Source organism: Bicyclus anynana, chromosome 1 (genome assembly GCF_947172395.1).
Source record: "Bicyclus anynana chromosome 1, ilBicAnyn1.1, whole genome shotgun sequence".
NCBI lineage: Eukaryota > Metazoa > Arthropoda > Insecta > Lepidoptera > Nymphalidae > Bicyclus > Bicyclus anynana.
The window spans coordinates 12,470,392-12,488,323 of NC_069083.1; the positions used below are offsets into that span (position 1 = coordinate 12,470,392).

The 17,932-nt window shown below is 37.1% G+C and overlaps 2 protein-coding genes across 6 annotated transcripts in view; both read right to left on the bottom strand.

Annotated features, from left to right (window-relative positions):
* The window catches only part of LOC112051380 (phosphatidate phosphatase LPIN2), a 53,233-nt gene that overhangs the window by 6,294 nt on the left and 29,007 nt on the right, over window positions 1–17,932 (bottom strand). For 4 of the 5 annotated variants that reach the window (XR_008251682.1, XM_052887138.1, XM_024089986.2 and 1 more), the window contains 10 exons: window positions 17,028–17,152; window positions 10,915–11,059; window positions 9,950–10,142; window positions 8,691–8,812; window positions 5,764–5,996; window positions 5,039–5,160; window positions 4,214–4,362; window positions 3,479–3,617; window positions 2,145–2,360; window positions 1,761–1,864 (listed from right to left, as the gene is read on the bottom strand). Coding sequence is in view for 3 of the 5 variants with exons in the window: in XM_052887138.1 (XP_052743098.1) it covers window positions 1,761–1,864; window positions 2,145–2,360; window positions 3,479–3,617; window positions 4,214–4,362; window positions 5,039–5,160; window positions 5,764–5,996; window positions 8,691–8,812; window positions 9,950–10,142; window positions 10,915–11,059; window positions 17,028–17,152 (1,548 nt within the window). In the remaining 2 variants the exon portion in view is untranslated. Of the gene's footprint in view, window positions 1–322; window positions 470–1,760; window positions 1,865–2,144; window positions 2,361–3,478; window positions 3,618–4,213; window positions 4,363–5,038; window positions 5,161–5,763; window positions 5,997–8,690; window positions 8,813–9,949; window positions 10,143–10,914; window positions 11,060–17,027; window positions 17,153–17,932 lie in introns of all 5 variants that reach the window. The other variant, XR_002887234.2, reaches the window with a different exon arrangement.
* On the bottom strand, window positions 11,605–16,623 carry LOC128199068 (uncharacterized). Its single transcript, XM_052887232.1, has 2 exons — window positions 16,410–16,623; window positions 11,605–16,319 (listed from the first exon to the last, which is right to left on the bottom strand). Exon 2 carries the CDS (start codon window positions 16,239–16,241, stop codon window positions 15,096–15,098), a length of 1,146 nt encoding a protein of 381 aa, XP_052743192.1. The 5' UTR covers window positions 16,242–16,319; window positions 16,410–16,623; the 3' UTR covers window positions 11,605–15,095.

Consider the following 17,932-nt stretch of genomic DNA (forward strand, 5'->3'; position numbering starts at 1 on the left):
ATTAAGTACACATAGTCAAAATAAACTTCAATTAAAATTAATTAAAAGAAAAATGGGTTTACAAAAGTAATAAACATTTAGATAAAGATATAAAGATTGGTATAGATAAATTCGTTATTATTTAGCAGTTAAAGAGTTAATACGCTAAAAATATATGAGAAATTAAATGTTGTAGAGTACACGAAAGATGACATGTCGATGATCACTGAGTTATTTGTCAGTATTATTAGATAAACGTGATATCATATAGTATTATAATATATGCATGATGATAGCGCGGCAGTTTAAAGTGACAAGCCCAGTTTCATGCCATTCGGCTTACCAGAACTCTCTGCATACGTTTATTTTTGGAAAACTCCGTTATTTATAATATCGGATTCGACTAAACATTATTCTCGACTAGCATACGAGTCTATCACGTTTCAGTGGCGGGAAGAAATCATCGACCATGTCACTTTGCACGTGGTAGCTGTAAATAAAAATAAACCGCTTAATAAATTAAATATATAATGTACAGGCGCGCTCAAAACAAAAGTGAACTCATCTAAAATGTAAAGCAATAGCCTTTAGAGTGATCTACGTAAAGTAATAAAGTCTAGTCATGATTATGTCATATGTGTACTAAGTTTTATATAAAACCCAAATGTTTGAAAGTTAACAGGTAATCACGAATTAACATTTAATCCAATAAAAAACCAAAATAAATTTATCGAAACATCAATTTTTTTTAACTAAAATGATTTGTTTGTTTAGAATGGCTTCTTCAAACGAACTTCAAAATATATACTCTAAACATAAAAAGAACATTATATATTGTTTAAAAAAATATTGACTATAAGAGGGGCGGTTTAATATTATATGGATATATGGCAATTTTATAGAGAAATATATGTATATATATCTTATTATGTGGTACCGGTCTGCTAATTTGAATTTTAGATAACATCACTTTTGTATAGCGGTTTGCGTGTTTCAGTAGGCGTACAGTTAGTGAGTGCGATGTGCGTGAGAAGCGACGTGTGTAGAGTCCGCGCCAACCTTCTAGCCCGCTGTGAAGTTGCAACATGCCAATGCCATGCTGGCGTAGACAGACAAAGAAGTAGACACTGGTTTCTTATAATCGCGTCAAAATTAATTAAGGCTTTGTTTACAAGCACTTTTGAAAGGTTAGATTGAAGTTACTTTGAAATGACTAGCGACTCTACTTTTACAGCAAAAGCCAGTTGGTTATAGTCTAAGATCCGTATTAGAAACGACCTTCACCCATCTATTTAATGAACGAATATTAAATTTAGTATGTTAAAAATATATTACGAGTAGGTTTGCCTCAACAACTCCTGGCCAATAATAGTTTTTGCCAGAAAATTTTTAGGAAACCTACAAGTACTCGCAATATATTTTTCGCAAGGGGTGACCTTGTACGTGTGTAAGCGTCATACTTTTATAAAATAATTCATACATAGTGTAAAAATGTCGCCCATTCAAGTTTCTACAGGAGCTGTCATCGAGAAAATTAAGAAATGGAACAGGTATAATTGTCAATTGTCAAACAAAACGCCACACGTCATGGCACCGAATATCAAAACGCCTTGTCCCGTGTACAACGTCCACACACAAGTTGTTTCTTTGAGGGAATGCAATGGACACTATTCGTCTATTTACTTTTCGGTCTACGCCCGCTAGGATATATTTTTATATGCGTGTTCACAGGGTACTAGAAGTGTGTTGTGGCGAAGTGTTCAATAAAGCGAGACACTCACGTGGACTGGAATGTCTGTGTCAGCTCGTGCTTCAGTTCGCCCTTGTAGTTGATCGTGAATATCCTGACGATGGGGATGCCGACGGCTTGGTACGCGCAAACGTCCTGCGAACATAATTAATATTATCACATTGAGGTTATTGCGAGCACGTTCTTAAATACTAATATTATAAAGGTATAGACTAGCGTACGCCCGCGACTTCGTCCACGTGGAAATTAATGTAAACTTTTAACCTCTCACTTTAGGAGTTGAATTTTAAAAATTTGTGGATTCTTTAGGCTACTTTTCATCCCGGAAAAATTCATGGTTCCCGAGGTATTTGTGAAAAACTAAACATCACGCGGACGAAGTCACGGGCGTCAGCTAGTAAATAATAATGCTTACATTGACTCTATTGCCATATCCCGCGTAGAACGGATTGGAGCCTGTCGGGAACAACGCTTTGATGTCGGCCAGGCATTGGATCTTGAACTCCTCTGGCTTTTTCTCGATGACCTCTCGGTGGAAGGCGCGGAGTAGCGACGTGGGGTTCAACAGCAGTGGTCCGTCCGGCAGGCACACCTCGCCTTGCTTAATCGAGCGTAGATATTCTCGGGTCACCTGTTTCGTATAATTTCTTTAATTCACAGTTTCGTATATATAAATTATTTCTTGATTTTATTTAAAAGAATATTTGCCATATTTTCTCAACATGACCAATACATCCACTCTCACAGAGGGGTGTGACAATAAATACATTTTTTTTTTATTATTTACAAGTTAGCCCTTGACTACAATCTCACCTGATGGTAAGTGATGATGCAGTCTAAGATGGAAGCGGGCAACTTGTTAGGAGGAGGATGAAAATCCACACCCCTTTCGGTTTCTACACGGCATCGTACCGGAACGCTAAATCGCTTGGCGGTACGTCTTTGCCGGTAGGGTGGTAACTAGCCACGGCCGAAGCCTCCCACCAGCCAGACCTGGACAAATTAAGAAAATCTCAATCTGCCCAGCCGGGGATCGAACCCCGGACCTCCGTCTTGTAAATCCACCGCGCATACCACTGCGCCCCACGGAGGCCGTCATATAGGAGGGTATGGCAGGCGGGGATCGAACTACAACGTCTCAGCGAGTTCAGCCCAGTTCAGCTCACAGCGATGTTGAGCCAAAAAAAATCTAAAAAAATAACAAAATTTTAAGGTTTCTAAAAAACAGTTTAAATATTTATTAATTTAATTAAAATCGGCCAAATCTTTCAAAAGTTAGGAGGGTTACATAATACATATACGAGTATGTATGTACACTTACAGGTACATACACTCACACGTACAGATAGACATAGACAATTTTAAACATAGTCAGGACAATTTTCCTAGGGTTTCAGAACGTCGATTCGATGTTATTTCGATTTTCAAAAAACCGGGAGAAATCATTATCTTCTTATAAAAAAAAGTAATAGCGGGAAGTTAAGAAACCTGTAAAAGCATCCCACTGCGCTACAGACTGTTGGGAGTTTGCTACATGTTCAATATACAGGGTGTCCGGTGATTAATCGATAAAACGCAAATGGTAGGTACACCAACTATACCATGTACGCTGTAACATGGTGCGGGTGACAGTTGCCTTATATCGTTCACAATACGTACTATTATCTTGAATCGCGACAAACTTTGAGTGAAACGAGCTGTCACCCGCACCATGCCATAGCGCACGAACTGCAATTGATGCGTTCTCACCCTGGCCTGTCCAATGGCACGCGCCGACAGGTACAACAACTGGTAGCCGTTGTTCTTGATCTTGGTGAAGAGTTGCGCGACCCCCGACTGCGCCCAGTCCTTGCCCACCAGTGGGAAGATGTGGCCCAGCACGTCCGACCTTACGAACAAACACATTCGTTACAACACGTTTTCACTTTTCTATAAATACAGTGTAAACTCTATATAACGTCACTAGAGGGACTGTACATTTTATGGCAACACTTTCATTGATTCATCATATATTATAGATAAAGTTTGGTTTGTCGGTCCAGCGCACGGTGGTTGTCGACCCCCCACCAGGTGGACTGACGACATCAAGCTAGTCACAGGGATTTGCTGTGTGCAGGCGGCTCAGGATTATGATATTTGGAAGTCCCTATAAAAGGCCTGCGGTGGACGTCCATCGTGTCCATGGACTCATATGGAAAATAATCCCCAGCAGCTTGTATATCAGGGTGCTGGGGAGTATTTTATGGAGTTTACCCTTTCAGATCGACTGCCTAAATAGGTGTATATTGCCCCGCAGCATACACTATATACGTCTCAATACATACGCCTGAAACGTGAAAGGTGCGTAACCGAGGAGTAGCAGGCCGTCGCGTGTACGTCCGGTGAAATGTGCGCACAAAAATCGTGACGCTGTCATTCGTACATCGAATTTCACTGCCCATATTTTTTTCATACAGGGGGCTATATATATATGCATATAGTTACTTGGTGATGGTGCCGTCGATGTCGGAGATGACGACCTTGTCGTCGTACCGCCAGCGGAACACATTGCACTTGCAGCGCGTGGTGCCCTGGTACGCCGTCGTCACGCTGAACACCATCTCGTTCATGCCTTCGCGCAAATTCAGCTTTTTCTGTAACCATTTGTATACTATTAGATATGTAACTATCGTGTCGATACTGAGGCGAATAAAGGCGGCTAATTGTCTTAATGTCATTTTGTCACATATTAAACAACGAATGTTATTTAAACAAGTAATCTATATTTATATAAAACAAAGACGGGGTTGTTACAACTCGACGGTTTGTTACTCGAGATCTGCTGGGCCAATTTCATTTTCATGGTTTTTGATAAGTTAGATTTGTCTCTGTCCCTAATAGCAGAATACATCTTAATGATAATGAAAACTAGAGTTTTTTAGGGTAGGGCTAGTATCTAAATACTGTCTACAATGTCGAGTTAAATTAAATTGAATTGAATTGAAACGTAATACGTAGTTTAACACGTAACATATTTATTAGTACAAAATCGTTGTTTTTTTTTTCTGTACCAATAAGAATGAATATTGCCTTGTGATATAGTTCGAAGTTTTATGTTGAGTAGATTGCTAAATGGAAGTAAAAAATACATCATTTGCACTTCTTCTTCTTCTTCTTCAATTTTCATCTCCCTTGAGCAAATTGACAGCTATATCCTAACTATCACAACTTAGAAAAAGAATGTTTAGCTTGTCGCGTCATCGGTTCCATATTCTATATTTCGGGAATAGGTTAGATTTTTGTTAAGATGTACAAAACTTTAGTACTTACAATTTGGTCAGAAGACAGTCGCAGCGTTTTGCGGAAGGAAGACTGTCGGCGCGACGTCCTCGTGTTGTGCGCCTCGTGCTCGGAGTCTGAAGAGCTGTGGTCAAGGCGCACGGACACTTCGCCTGACAGTAGACAAAAAAACAATTACTTCCCAATCACTTTATATTGTTTACCAATGGTTGGCCTAACCTGAAGTCGACTAAAAAGCCCTGAGCAAACTTTAATAGCTTGAGTTAGAGGTTGTCAATCAACAATTTCGAGTAGATATTTAGAGCAAGTTGACAAAGTGGTCCTTTGTCTCTCAGATACTACCCTGACTATGTTAGAGTAACTGGAGTGAACCTGAACGTCGCGTCGCGCACATCTATATTCAATCTATTCGCAATATATAATTTAACACGTTCCTAATAAGAATAGCGAAGATGTGGAATGCCCTTCCGGTTTCTGTGTTTTTAACACTTTAAATTTGTGCATCTTCAAGTCTATTGCGTCTCACAGTCATCGTGTTGGTTTTTTTTTAATTTCACCTTTCTTGAGACACTGAAGAACACTTGGGTTATTAAGACAAATCTAACGATATCTTAATTACGTAAATCCGTTTAGCAGTTTGGAGGATATGAGGTATATTATGAATAAAGAATATTATATACATACAAACATAGATACAAACATACAAAGACATAACCTTTCTTGCAGTCGGCTAAAAAGACGTATTAGACACTCACGAGTAGGCATAATTGGCGCAGTTTCACCGACTTCCATTACTTCTTCAACTATTGCCGCTTCGCTGACATCTAGCACTTCTTTTGGTGGTTCCAGTTTCTCCTCCTTCACCTCAGTCCAGTGATCTAAGTGATCCTCGTCTATTGACTCAGTCTTTGGCGTCATACTTTTAGTTGCATCGCTATTCAGTGCGCTCACGTCTTGAATTTCATCTTTGGGCTGCGATGATTCGGACCTATAGAAAATTTGGTTATTAGATTTTTCTGTATGCTGTTGTTAATTAATGGAGGTATAAGTGTCATGCTTCAAGAGACTATCATTTCACCAGCAATCCAGCCAGTAAAGTCAGTCCTTTATACAATAACACAGCTGATTGGTAAAATGAGCATTTTATATACCAAAAATATCCTACTTCCTACTAATATTATAAACGCGAAAGTTTGTATGTAACAAACACACATCGTGTTTGTTACACTTTAACACCGCTACTAATAAAGCGATTTGGCTGAAATTGGGAATGAAAATAGATTTTACTCTGAATTAACACATAGGCACTTTTTATCTCGAAAAACCCTATGGATTCCTATGTTGTTAATCCAGAGTAAAATCTAAAATATCCGCCAAATCGCTTCAATAGTAGCGGCGATAGAGAGTCAAAAAACATCCAAACAAACATACATACAAACTTTCGCGTTTATAATATTAGTAGGAAGTAGGATATCGATGTTGATTCCTATACGAGTTCTGTTACTAAGGCTTCTACTACTCTTGAAAGTTTAAACTTAGTCTGTCACTTCTCGTTAAAAATACTTTTTTTATCATTTCCTAAATTAGACTTCAAGATTTAAGTTTAGCAATTTATCTGAACAAAAATCACGATTCACAGCGTCAATTTATTTAATGATGTACTTATTGCTTGTGGTTACGATGTCATACCATAAGTAATGACTTTCATTAAATGAATTGATTTTAAACGTAGATACAGATACTTTTGTATTATATCAATATATTTTTTTCTGATTTAAAGATTGCTGTAGGCCCCATAGGGAGTTTGAAAGAGTGCAGAAGCTCTACAAGAGAGTAAGGTCTACCTCTAGGAACAAAGTGCGACAAAACTTTCTCGAAAGTTTTCTGTGAGACTCGGACCTCGTGTGTAAAATATGTACCAAAAAAGATTCTCTATTGAATTGGGAACTCTACATAAAGTAGGAACGCTATGAAAAACTTTGTCATTTAGCGCAAAATGGTGTGCACTCAGACTCAATGAATTCGTAAGTGTCGGTGGATTCGGAACAAAACACATTTGTTGTCCATTGAAAGGTATGCTATAAATAAATGTTCCTACGTCTAAGTCCAAAGTGCGAGCAGACATCCAAAATAGGAAATTGTATTTGTTCCAAGGTCACGGTCTGGGGAATTTTGGATCGAGTTCATTTCTATCATAAACGCGAGCGTTGGCTCGACTCCCTGTTGACTGACGTGTACACTGACACTAATCGACCGGAATATTTCCATTTCGTAGTAATCTTCGTAATATAATTATAAATTGAAGTACACATATGAAAACGAATTACAACAGACATCACACTAATATCACACTTCACACAAATAACACTAATAATATTATAAAGGCGAAAGTTCATGTGTGTGTCCTTCTTTACGCTGCGGTTACTGAATAGATTTTACTCTGGATTAACACATGGGCTTTTTTCATTCCAGAAAAATCCATGGTTCCCGCGGGAATTGTGAAAAACTGAATTCCTCGCGGACGAAGTCGCGGGCGTCCGCTAGTGGGACATAAGGGTTCGAAGATTTTTACAAGGAGGGTAGCCTATAATAATAATTGTCTTTATTGCCATAAAAGGAAATGCCTGTGTCCAGTCGCCCCTTTTTTTGGAACATGCTGTTACATATTGAGACCTTTACGAAACGAAAGAAGGTATAACCATGATTAAAAAATATAATTAGTCACTTTGTATTTAATCTCCCAGGTTCTGAGGGTTTTATCTTAATTTAAAAATGTAATTGAAAGTTTACATCGAGTTTCACACGAAGTCGCGGGTGTCCGCTAGTCATTTATATAAATAAACATATCACAGGAATTTCAAGAATAATTGTGATGTATTTTTAGAAATACCCACCGTGTTGGTGATACATGCTTAATTATACTCGTAGAATTAGATGGTTGGTATATCTCGAATATCTACGTAATGTGTTAGTCATAATCGTATGAATGGGTTGAGCAATCATTTGAAAATGTCAGCAATAAGTTTTCAATAACATTATCTAATATAATATAATTACTACGTTATCGGTGATACGAGTATGTGTAATGTCATCCATATTTTTGGATGTCATGATTTTTATGTACAAGGTACAAGGTTGACATGTACCTGATGGTGACCTATTTATTTAGTTTTCTGATTTTGAATCCACTATCTTGACTCGCACACTATATTAAGAGAGCATTATTTTTTCACGCACGACTTGACTTTGGGAGTAGACTGGTGAATGCGTTACAAAAAGTCTAATCAGGCGTTGCGAACCGGTTAGAGGGAGAGCAAACTCGTTTTTATGCGACACTTTTATCGTAATCGTAAGTGTAAATTTTAGTAGAAGTGACATTTTCAAAGGGTTTTAAAATTAGTTTTACTAACAATATCGATTTGGTTATGTGAAATGGGTCTACTCGTTACTCAAGCCTTGGTATGGACTACCTTACGTGATATTTAATTTCTTAAAATGCACACAACTGAAAAGTTAGAGGTGCATGCCGCGGACCTGATTCGAACCCACACCCTCCGGAATCGGGGACAGAGGTTACATCCACTGGGCGAACACGGCACGTTACAAGATATGACTGGGTTATATTCTTTGATTGTTTTTTATACTATTACTAAAGTAAAAATCATTAATTGAAAGTCCTGACCTTTTGTCTGTGTTGGAGCGACGCCAGTTCCACCACGAGTAGGAGCGTGGCTTGGCCTCGTCGGCGCCGCGACTGCTCGCCTCCTCGCACTTCTCGCCTTTCTCTAGCTCTTCCAGTACTCGCTGTGGAAAATATACTTTTTTTGGATGGATTTTATAATAGAGAGAATAGGGGTGAATTTTTTTAAGTAGTACTTGTTTACGCACGCTTGATTTGGGGAAAAGACCGTGAATGTCTTACGCTTAAAAAAACGCGTCTTAAAAGATGCGCGCTGTCATCTAGCGATTTGTTATTTGAAACTATCAGTAGACGGTGTTCTTAGAATACTTTGAAAAAATTCATTTTTGTACACTTCAAGAACATGTTGCGAAAGAAGTTCTACGTCAGTCGTGTGGTCTAAAGCATACCTACGTAATTTTAATCGCTGTTTTAATAGAACCTTGAATACTGGAATTACTCATCCTCATCGTTAATAATGTATTTTTTTCAGTCTAGTAAAACGATAATGAACTATTTAAGGACAACTACTGTCAACTAGCCCATTTAGTGTTTAAATTTTGAATTTTGAAAATTAGAAATATTGGAAGTATTGCTTAAGCGCTCCACTCCGCTACAGTGTAGAGTAGTGCGGTTTCTCTCGAAGGCATGATATCTAACCAATGTTACACTCTGCATGCAGAACTTCTCGTGTTTTTTTTACATTCTTTACAAGTTAACCGTCTATAATCTCACCTGCTGGTAAGTAATGCTGCAATCTAAGATGGAAGCGGGCTAATTTGTTAGGTGGTGGATGAAAATTCACACCCAATTTGGTTTCTAATTTGGCATCGTACCGGAAAGCTAAATCGCTTGTCAGTACGTTTTTGCCGGTAGGGTAATTAACTAGGGACGAAGCCTCTCACCAGCCCGACCTACAGGGTTATTATGTATCTCGGTGTACCATTCAAATCACTACATCGTTTTTCATTGTATTTTCGTAATTGATCTTGATGGTCCGATTAAGAAAACCTCAATCGGGAAGCCCAGCACCTCCGTCTTGTAAGAAGACCGCGAGACTAATATCTTAGCATTCCATGGATTCACCGTGCGGGTGCCGGGTCCATCGCGTGGTAGAGAGAAAAACTCCGAGCAGAGTCCTGAACTTGTGACTACAGGATGTAGGGTTAAGGAATTCCTTGACGATCGATCAACACTCCCCGTTCTCTGCTCGTGTTGTTCTCCACGAGGCAACGAGGCCGTAAACTGGTCGTGTGACTCACGTTGGGCAGCGGGCGCCTGTAGGCCAGCAGCGACAGCAGCAGCGGGCCGGCGCTGCGCCACGGCATGCGCCGCGCGCCCAGCCGCACCTCCAGCTGCCCCGCGCTGGCGAGGGCCGCGCCCTGCATGCAGAACTCCTCGTAGCTGAGCGCGCGCGACACCGCGCCCTCGCGCGCCATCACTGACACCTGCCCTCTGGACAGACAGTTTATTATTATTAATAACTAGCGGACCCGGTCAAGCTTCGCTACCCTACTCCTCCGTTGACCACCGGTCGAAGGTGATGCATGGACCGCGGCGGGAAAGCGGATCTCAACGTCGTGTGTCGTCCAGCCCCAGAAGGGGGAGAGTGAGTATCAAGGGACAAGGAGCGAAAAGAGAAAATAACTTGTAGGGAGTCAAGAAGGCGTCCCGGGAACACGCCAAGAGCAAGGGGTTCGCCCTCCCTCGATTCGGCCCAAATTACCGAGAGGTTGAAAGGGCCATGGGAGGTGGTGGGTTGTCCTACCCTACCCCTAGTCTAGTTTGAGTAGTTACCAATTTTTTTTTTAGTCTGTCCAATGTTTAAATGCTGATATGTCAGACATTCACTCTGACAAATCGGTCGTCAGCGACAAATACTGTATAGACTGCATTTACGTTTCATAAAAACGCACAAACTTTGTTCCCAATACTAAGCGGGACTCAACCATTTCACTAGTTTTAAGGTAATTCCATGAGCCGAGCGATTGAGTGACCATCGAGTCTATAAATCGTAGGTACACAATAGCGTCTTAAAGTCTGGCAAGTTTGTTGATGACACACCCATGATATGCGGGCTACGGGGGAAAAGATTGCGCGGGTGTTAAATCGTGCGTGCGGGGAAGTGAGGCGCATCAGTCGAGGGTTTTTCATTCATCGCTACACGCCCCCCATCGGGACCATCGGGAGTGTTATGAACGAAGTTGCCAAGCTATAGTGCACTTACTTGGCGAGCAATTTCTCGTCGTCGTCCGAGTCGAGGGTGGGCGCGTCGAGCGACGTCGGTGAATTGGGCGACTGCGGCAGCGACGGCCCGTTGCCGGACTCGTACTCCTCCTCTGTGGGCCCGCTCTGTATGCCCACGTTACCAGCTGCAAATATTGTCTCTTATTATTATCTATACTTATAATAAATCTGTAGATAGGTCATTCTGTACATGAAATACATTTCCAAAATAACTATTAGGGATTGATTAGTGATAGACACTGATGCCAAAAATGCAATCAGTAAAATTCACATTCCGGCCCTTCTCTAGCGCGAGAGAGAATTAGCACCTGAGAGCTAAAAATACCAGAAGAAAAATCGGGCAGAGAAAGGATTCTGGAGGCATGGAACATGAGTGGCATATTATCGCGAAAAGTGGACAAATATAAGACTTTCGCTCAGATGTTTCCGTTACTCAGATCTAAGCATTTACTTCGAAGACAACGCTTGCTTTCTGCGACTCTCTGTGAATCGTGACTTGATGTCGTCAGTACACCTAATGGGGGAATTCCGCTTCCTTATGGTCGCCATTCTAACACCTTAAGAACCTAACGTCCATCAGTTCTTCCAACTATGTCCCCGCCCATAAATTTTGTCTAATTTTGAAATAATGTATGTAATATGCTGATTGCTGCTTATTGAAACAAAAGTAAAGTTGTTGCTCTGTAAAGAGAAATTTATTTGTTTTGAACATCAAGTCATTCTTGCAAATACAACTTATTTTTACGGTACAAACAACTAATAATTACAAACCTGTAAAGAGAAACAACATTAAAAGCTATTGCTTCAAATATTCTTTTACAATAGAATTATTTCCAATAAAATCGTTAACGCTTCACTTGTACAAAATAACTTCGAGAATTTTCTGACAGATGAATTATAAACTAAACATAGAATAAAAAAGTGCTGCCACCACAGATAATACTTTGACGTTGATTAATGCGCGGGAAGTTCAATTTAAATGTAGTTTATAAGAACTTCATTTACATCTCCCTCCCCCAGGTTTACAAAACTCCTCCGGTACTGGTATTAGTTTTGTAATATGGAACAAGTTTGATTCTAACTTTTTGTAACCCGTACTAATTTTATAAATTGAGTTAGATAACTTTTCTAATATTTTATAAGGTCCAATTTTTAATTCATCTAGTTTTTTTCTATTTAATCGGTTACCATTTTCCACATATACCAAGTCTCCTACATTTAATTGGTTATTTATTCTATTTTTATCAAACTGTTGTTTATTATAATTGTGTGAATTTATAGTTCTCTGCAAAGCTATTTTCCTATCTCTTAATAATTCATTTTGTGTTTTATGTTCTTTCAACTCATCTGGTAAGATATCAATAACTTTTCCTTCCATTAAATAAGTTGGGGAAAATCCTGTTACTGAGTGTTCGGTATCGTTATAACTCTGGGTACATTTATGAGCGATAGTTGTCCAAGCTATTTTATAATTTTTTTCATTAATTGTACATCTTATCTTGTTTACTAATGTTTGATTTAATCGTTCGTTTAATCCATTGGAGAAAGGTGCATTTACCGCAGTGAAGATGAGACTTATGTTCTCTTTTCCTAAAAAGCTTTTAAATTCCTTAGAATTTATACCTGGGTATTGATCCGATAGAATCATACCAATTTTATTTTGAGGAATAACTTTTTTTATGAGTTTTATAAAATCATCTGCGTTTTGCGTTTTTGATGTCAATATGTAGGCATATCTGGTGAAATGGTCTACCAAAAGATGTAGATATGTTTTAGTAGAGCGGGAGCCACCAAACCCACCAATGGTATCTATAGAGACAATTTCAAACGGATAAGTAGCGGGACCCAAATGGGACATCAAACCATATTTAAATTTAGTTCTAGATTTATTTTTTATGCATATTTCACAATTCTCACACATTCTTTTTATATTAATTGTTAAATTCTTTGCCACAAAGAATGGTTTGATTTTATTTCCTGTTTGTATCACTCCTATATGGCAATAAGTATCATGTACATTCTTTATCAATTTTTTACTAAATTCCTCCGTAAGTATAATTTTGTTTTTCTTTCCTATCCTTTTGAAGTAAATTTTATTTTTAAATATTAGTTTATTTTTATATAGTTTTATTTCCTCATTTTCCTCTTGATCGTTTTGAATGTCTTCTAGTTTGATAAAATTCACAACTTTCAAGATTTCTTCCTGATTTATATGTGATTCTAATACTGGGTTTCTACTTAGACTGTCTGCTTCTAAATTGTCCTTTCCGGGTGAATAAATTACCTCAAAATTAAATTGAGATAAATAGTATGTGAGGTCTCCTAGTTCCTCATCTGTTCTAGCCTTAATATTCAGTTTTTCGAGGGGTTTATGGTCTGAAAATACTTTAAATTTTTTTCCTATTAGCCAATGTTGCCAGTATTTTACCGCCTCTTTTATCGCTAAACATTCTAAATAAATAGCTTTTTTTCTTTTTTGACTGTCATTTAATTTTCTCGAAAAATATGCACATGGCCTTTCTTCTCCGTCTTCCTGTGGTTGTTTTAAAATAGCCCCTAAACCCTGTATACTAGCGTCTGTATATATATGAATAGGAAGATCTGGATCAAATATTTCTAAAATAGGTTTTAAACAAAGTAGTTTTTTTATTTTATCAAAAGATTTTTGACACTCTACTGTCCAAATAAATTTTTGGTCTTTTCTTAAAAGATTGTGTAGAGGATCTAATATGATTGATATGTTTTGTATATATTTTCCATAGAAGTTTATTTTGCCTAAAAACTGTCTGACATTTTTCTTTGTTTTTGGAACAGGAAAATCTTTTATGGCTATTAAATTATCCTTTAGTGGAGTAACTGTATTATTTTTTATGATGTGACCTAAGTATTTTACAGAGTCTTGTGCAAATTTACATTTAGAAAATTTCAATCTAAAACCTTCTTTTGAAATAGCTTCCAATAGCAAAGATAAGTGTTTAATGTGCTCCGTGAATGTCTGGGAAAAAACTAAAATATCATCGATGAAATTTACTGTAAAATTGGATAATTTGTGTTTTCTAATAATGCTACTTAGTATTCTTTGAAATATTGCAGGTGATGTCTTTAAACCAAATGGAAGACAAGTCCACTGAAAATGATTTTCTTGAGTAACAAAAGCTGTTTTTTTTCTGTCTTCCACTTTTAAAGGTATAGACCAGAAAGCAGAATTTATGTCCAACGTTGAAAAAAATTTACAATTTCTTGTTTTTATCATTAAATCTTCTATAAGTGGAAATGGTTGCGACTGAGGAACCACTATTTTATTTAAATCACGGAAATCTATGCATAGTCTACATTTTCTTCCTTCTTCTTTTTTATAGGCTAAAGTTACAGGAGCTGCAAAAGGACTGTAAGATTCTTCAATTAATTTATTTTGTAATAATTTTGAAACTTGCTGTTCTATTTCTTTTTTGTCTTCAAAATTGCATCGATATGGTCTTTTGCTACAATATGTATCTACTAATAAATCAATATGTGCCTCATAGCCTTTCACTGAGCCTACATCATATTTATCTTTTGCAAATAGGGAGTTATATTTGCTTATTAGTTCACCTATTTTTTTTTTTTGCTGACTGTCTAAATGATTTACTGTAATGTTGAAGTTTGTTACTTCTATGTGTTCATTAAAGTTAACCTTAAACTTATCACTCATATGGAAATTATGTTTCACTGTTAATTCTTTAACATTATTATCATCAATGAAACAGTGTTTGTTTTCAATATTTTTAACTGTAAAACCAGGTATATTTTCATTATTTTGTGTTATTTCTTTGCCTAGTTTTTGTGTGATCTCTAAGTTTTCATTTTGAATCAGTTGAAAAGATTTTATGCAATCCAATCCAATTAAAAAATCATAATCAAAATTTTGTTTGTCTATAACAAAAATATTCATTTTTTTTTCTATTTCAAAAATCTTTATTTTTAACGTTACTATTCCCATAGATTTTTTTACACCATTAATCGTTTTTAAATTTGCTCGATTACTATTCATGTTGTTGGGCTTGTCTTTTAAGGATAATAATTTCGAATTAATTATGCTTACATTTGATCCTGAATCATAAACCCCGAGCGTTTCTATGGAATCATTTATAATTAACTTAGTTTTGATTAATGGTGGAATAATTAGTTTTTTGGATCTATTTCATTTAAACTCATTTCTAATTCAGAATTATTAACACTTCTAATTAGCTCTTTTTTAGAGTGATCATCAACTTTATTTTTAAACCAACATACAAATTCTGAATGATATCGAGTCCCTCTCTTTTCTTTTTCACAGATTCTGCATGGTCGTTTGTCATGCAAACTATTTAAGTTTTTTTCTTTTGTCTTATTTTCCCATTCTACTACTTTTTTACCCACTATCTTTTTATCCCTTAAATGTTCTAGGCCCCGGATACTACTAAATAAATCCTCAGTATCTTTCAATGCATTTCTGTCAATTTCATCTGCTATGAAATTAGGTAACCCAATTACAATTAAATCTATTAAAGTACGTGTATCAAGAGATTTATTTACCTCTAACAAAAGCCTTTCTTTCTTTAAAGCATATTCCAGTAATGTACCCTGCCTGTATTTAAATAAAAAAGCATACCTTATTGGTGACCAGCCTTTGTCCTCATATGTTTTACAAAATTTAATTTTCCAATTATCCCATTCTGAATTGATTGTATATTTTATAAGCATAGAATTATACCAATCTTGACAAGAATCCTCTAAAAATAACCGAAACACTTGTATCTTTTCAATACTATCCTTTATACCTAAACGATTACATTCAGCTTCGAAGATATCCATCCACTGTGTTACACTTGATGTTTTTTTTGTGAATTTTTCTATTACAAATTTTTCAGATAACTTTTTTAAACTAGACTGCTTTGACTCTTTGTTTGATTCAGCAAAACTTTCCAGGATTTTAGTAAGAGTTTCTGTTGACATTTCATTCGTTGAAACCTGTTGAATTTTAGATGTACTCTCCTCTAGTAAATATCCGTTGAACTGCATATTTCCATCTTCATCCGCATATGTATCGCGTAATTCTGGTGTTAATGAAATCCATACTTGTCTTTCTTCATGTCTTTTTTGCAGTGTAGCCTTTACTTTTTGAAAAGTTTGAGTCTTAATCAACTCAGTATGCAGTTTTACCGGTTGTAATTTTACCGGAATTAAAAACCTGTTTTTGTCGGCGTCCATAATTGAGGTTATGCAGATGACATTTGTCTTCGGATCTTCACCAGTTTTCACAACAAATTCGAACTTTAACTTCTCCATAGTTTACAACAGCTATAAATAATGTTGTTTTGTAATATGCTGATTGCTGCTTATTGAAACAAAAGTAAAGTTGTTGCTCTGTAAAGAGAAATTTATTTGTTTTGAACATCAAGTCATTCTTGCAAATACAACTTATTTTTACGGTACAAACAACTAATAATTACAAACCTGTAAAGAGAAACAACATTAAAAGCTATTGCTTCAAATATTCTTTTACAATAGAATTATTTCCAATAAAATCGTTAACGCTTCACTTGTACAAAATAACTTCGAGAATTTTCTGACAGATGAATTATAAACTAAACATAGAATAAAAAAGTGCTGCCACCACAGATAATACTTTGACGTTGATTAATGCGCGGGAAGTTCAATTTAAATGTAGTTTATAAGAACTTCATTTACATGTATACAAATGTCTTCAATACACGTATGACGTAAACGTATTTCAGCTTATCACATTATGTAGATCGTCATTATATACTTGATCAAGAATAAATAATAATCATGGAATATGAAATGAGTTTACTTATTAATGGCCTAATATTTTATATGCGCATATATATTTATTTGGAGCGAAGCGAATTGTTGTTTTCTTATCAAACAATAACAATAATAACACAATTTCCGCTTATCACATTGTGTGTATCGTCATTGTACGCTGATAGTAAATAAATAAATAATAATTAATTAGAATATCAAGTCTTTGTTCACTAACACATTTCGATGAAACAATACACTTTGTTATGTCTACGGCATTAATTATAAACGTCTGTTATCTTTGCGCACCTGTCCGATAGCGGTCCGCGTGGTGTTTGGGGAAGTATAGATCGGGGTCGACTTGACCGCGATCCAGGTCGTCCAGGTAGACGCCGCCGGGCGCTGTGTCTGCTGCTTCCCGCGTTGACATAAACCTGAACAAATTTATCTTTTAGTTATGACCAATATTCCCATTCCCCTCCAACTAGTCGGGAAAGACTGTAGTAGGAGTGGTAACGATAAAAGACCAACGGGGTTGGGATCGAACCCCAACAATCGTTGTTGTCCGATCGCTCTCACCGTTGTACAATCGACTGTGGAAATAATACGCATTAAGCCATAATCAAAATTACAAGTAAAATTACAGTTAGCTGTTACAGCTGACCTTAAATAAAGACAAGCGAACTGGAACATCCGTTTCATTAAAAGAGTATATAGCACTAGTTGACATAACAAGCACATCTTGAGTGTAATATCATCACATTCAGCAAATCGACATTTCGTACAAACACATGCTTGTATTCATGCTGTTGTTAGTAGATTCGTTTTTCCTAGTTGAGGAGAAGATGTGTAACACCACCGGCAACTGTACCCACAGATGGGAATACAACCATGCTACTTGGCAGAACGAATTAGCGTGACGGTGCATTGGTACTCCTATTTCTCTAGACGAAACTTTGAATTAGCACCATTAGAAACTACTTAATTACCAAGACTAAGCTGAACATTCCACTTCAGACTCCTTTATGTTTTGTCCGCTCTTTAACAGAACTTAGAAACTCCAGAGGACGCGGGCAACTTGGCCAGATCACCGCACCGCTAAAACTGCGATTATTTGTCCCCATTAGCAGTTCCTGATATCAATACTAACCTGAACATGCCGCTCAAGGCGCTTCGTCAGAGCTCAAAGGCTGGTTCCGCGGAGGACGCCGGTG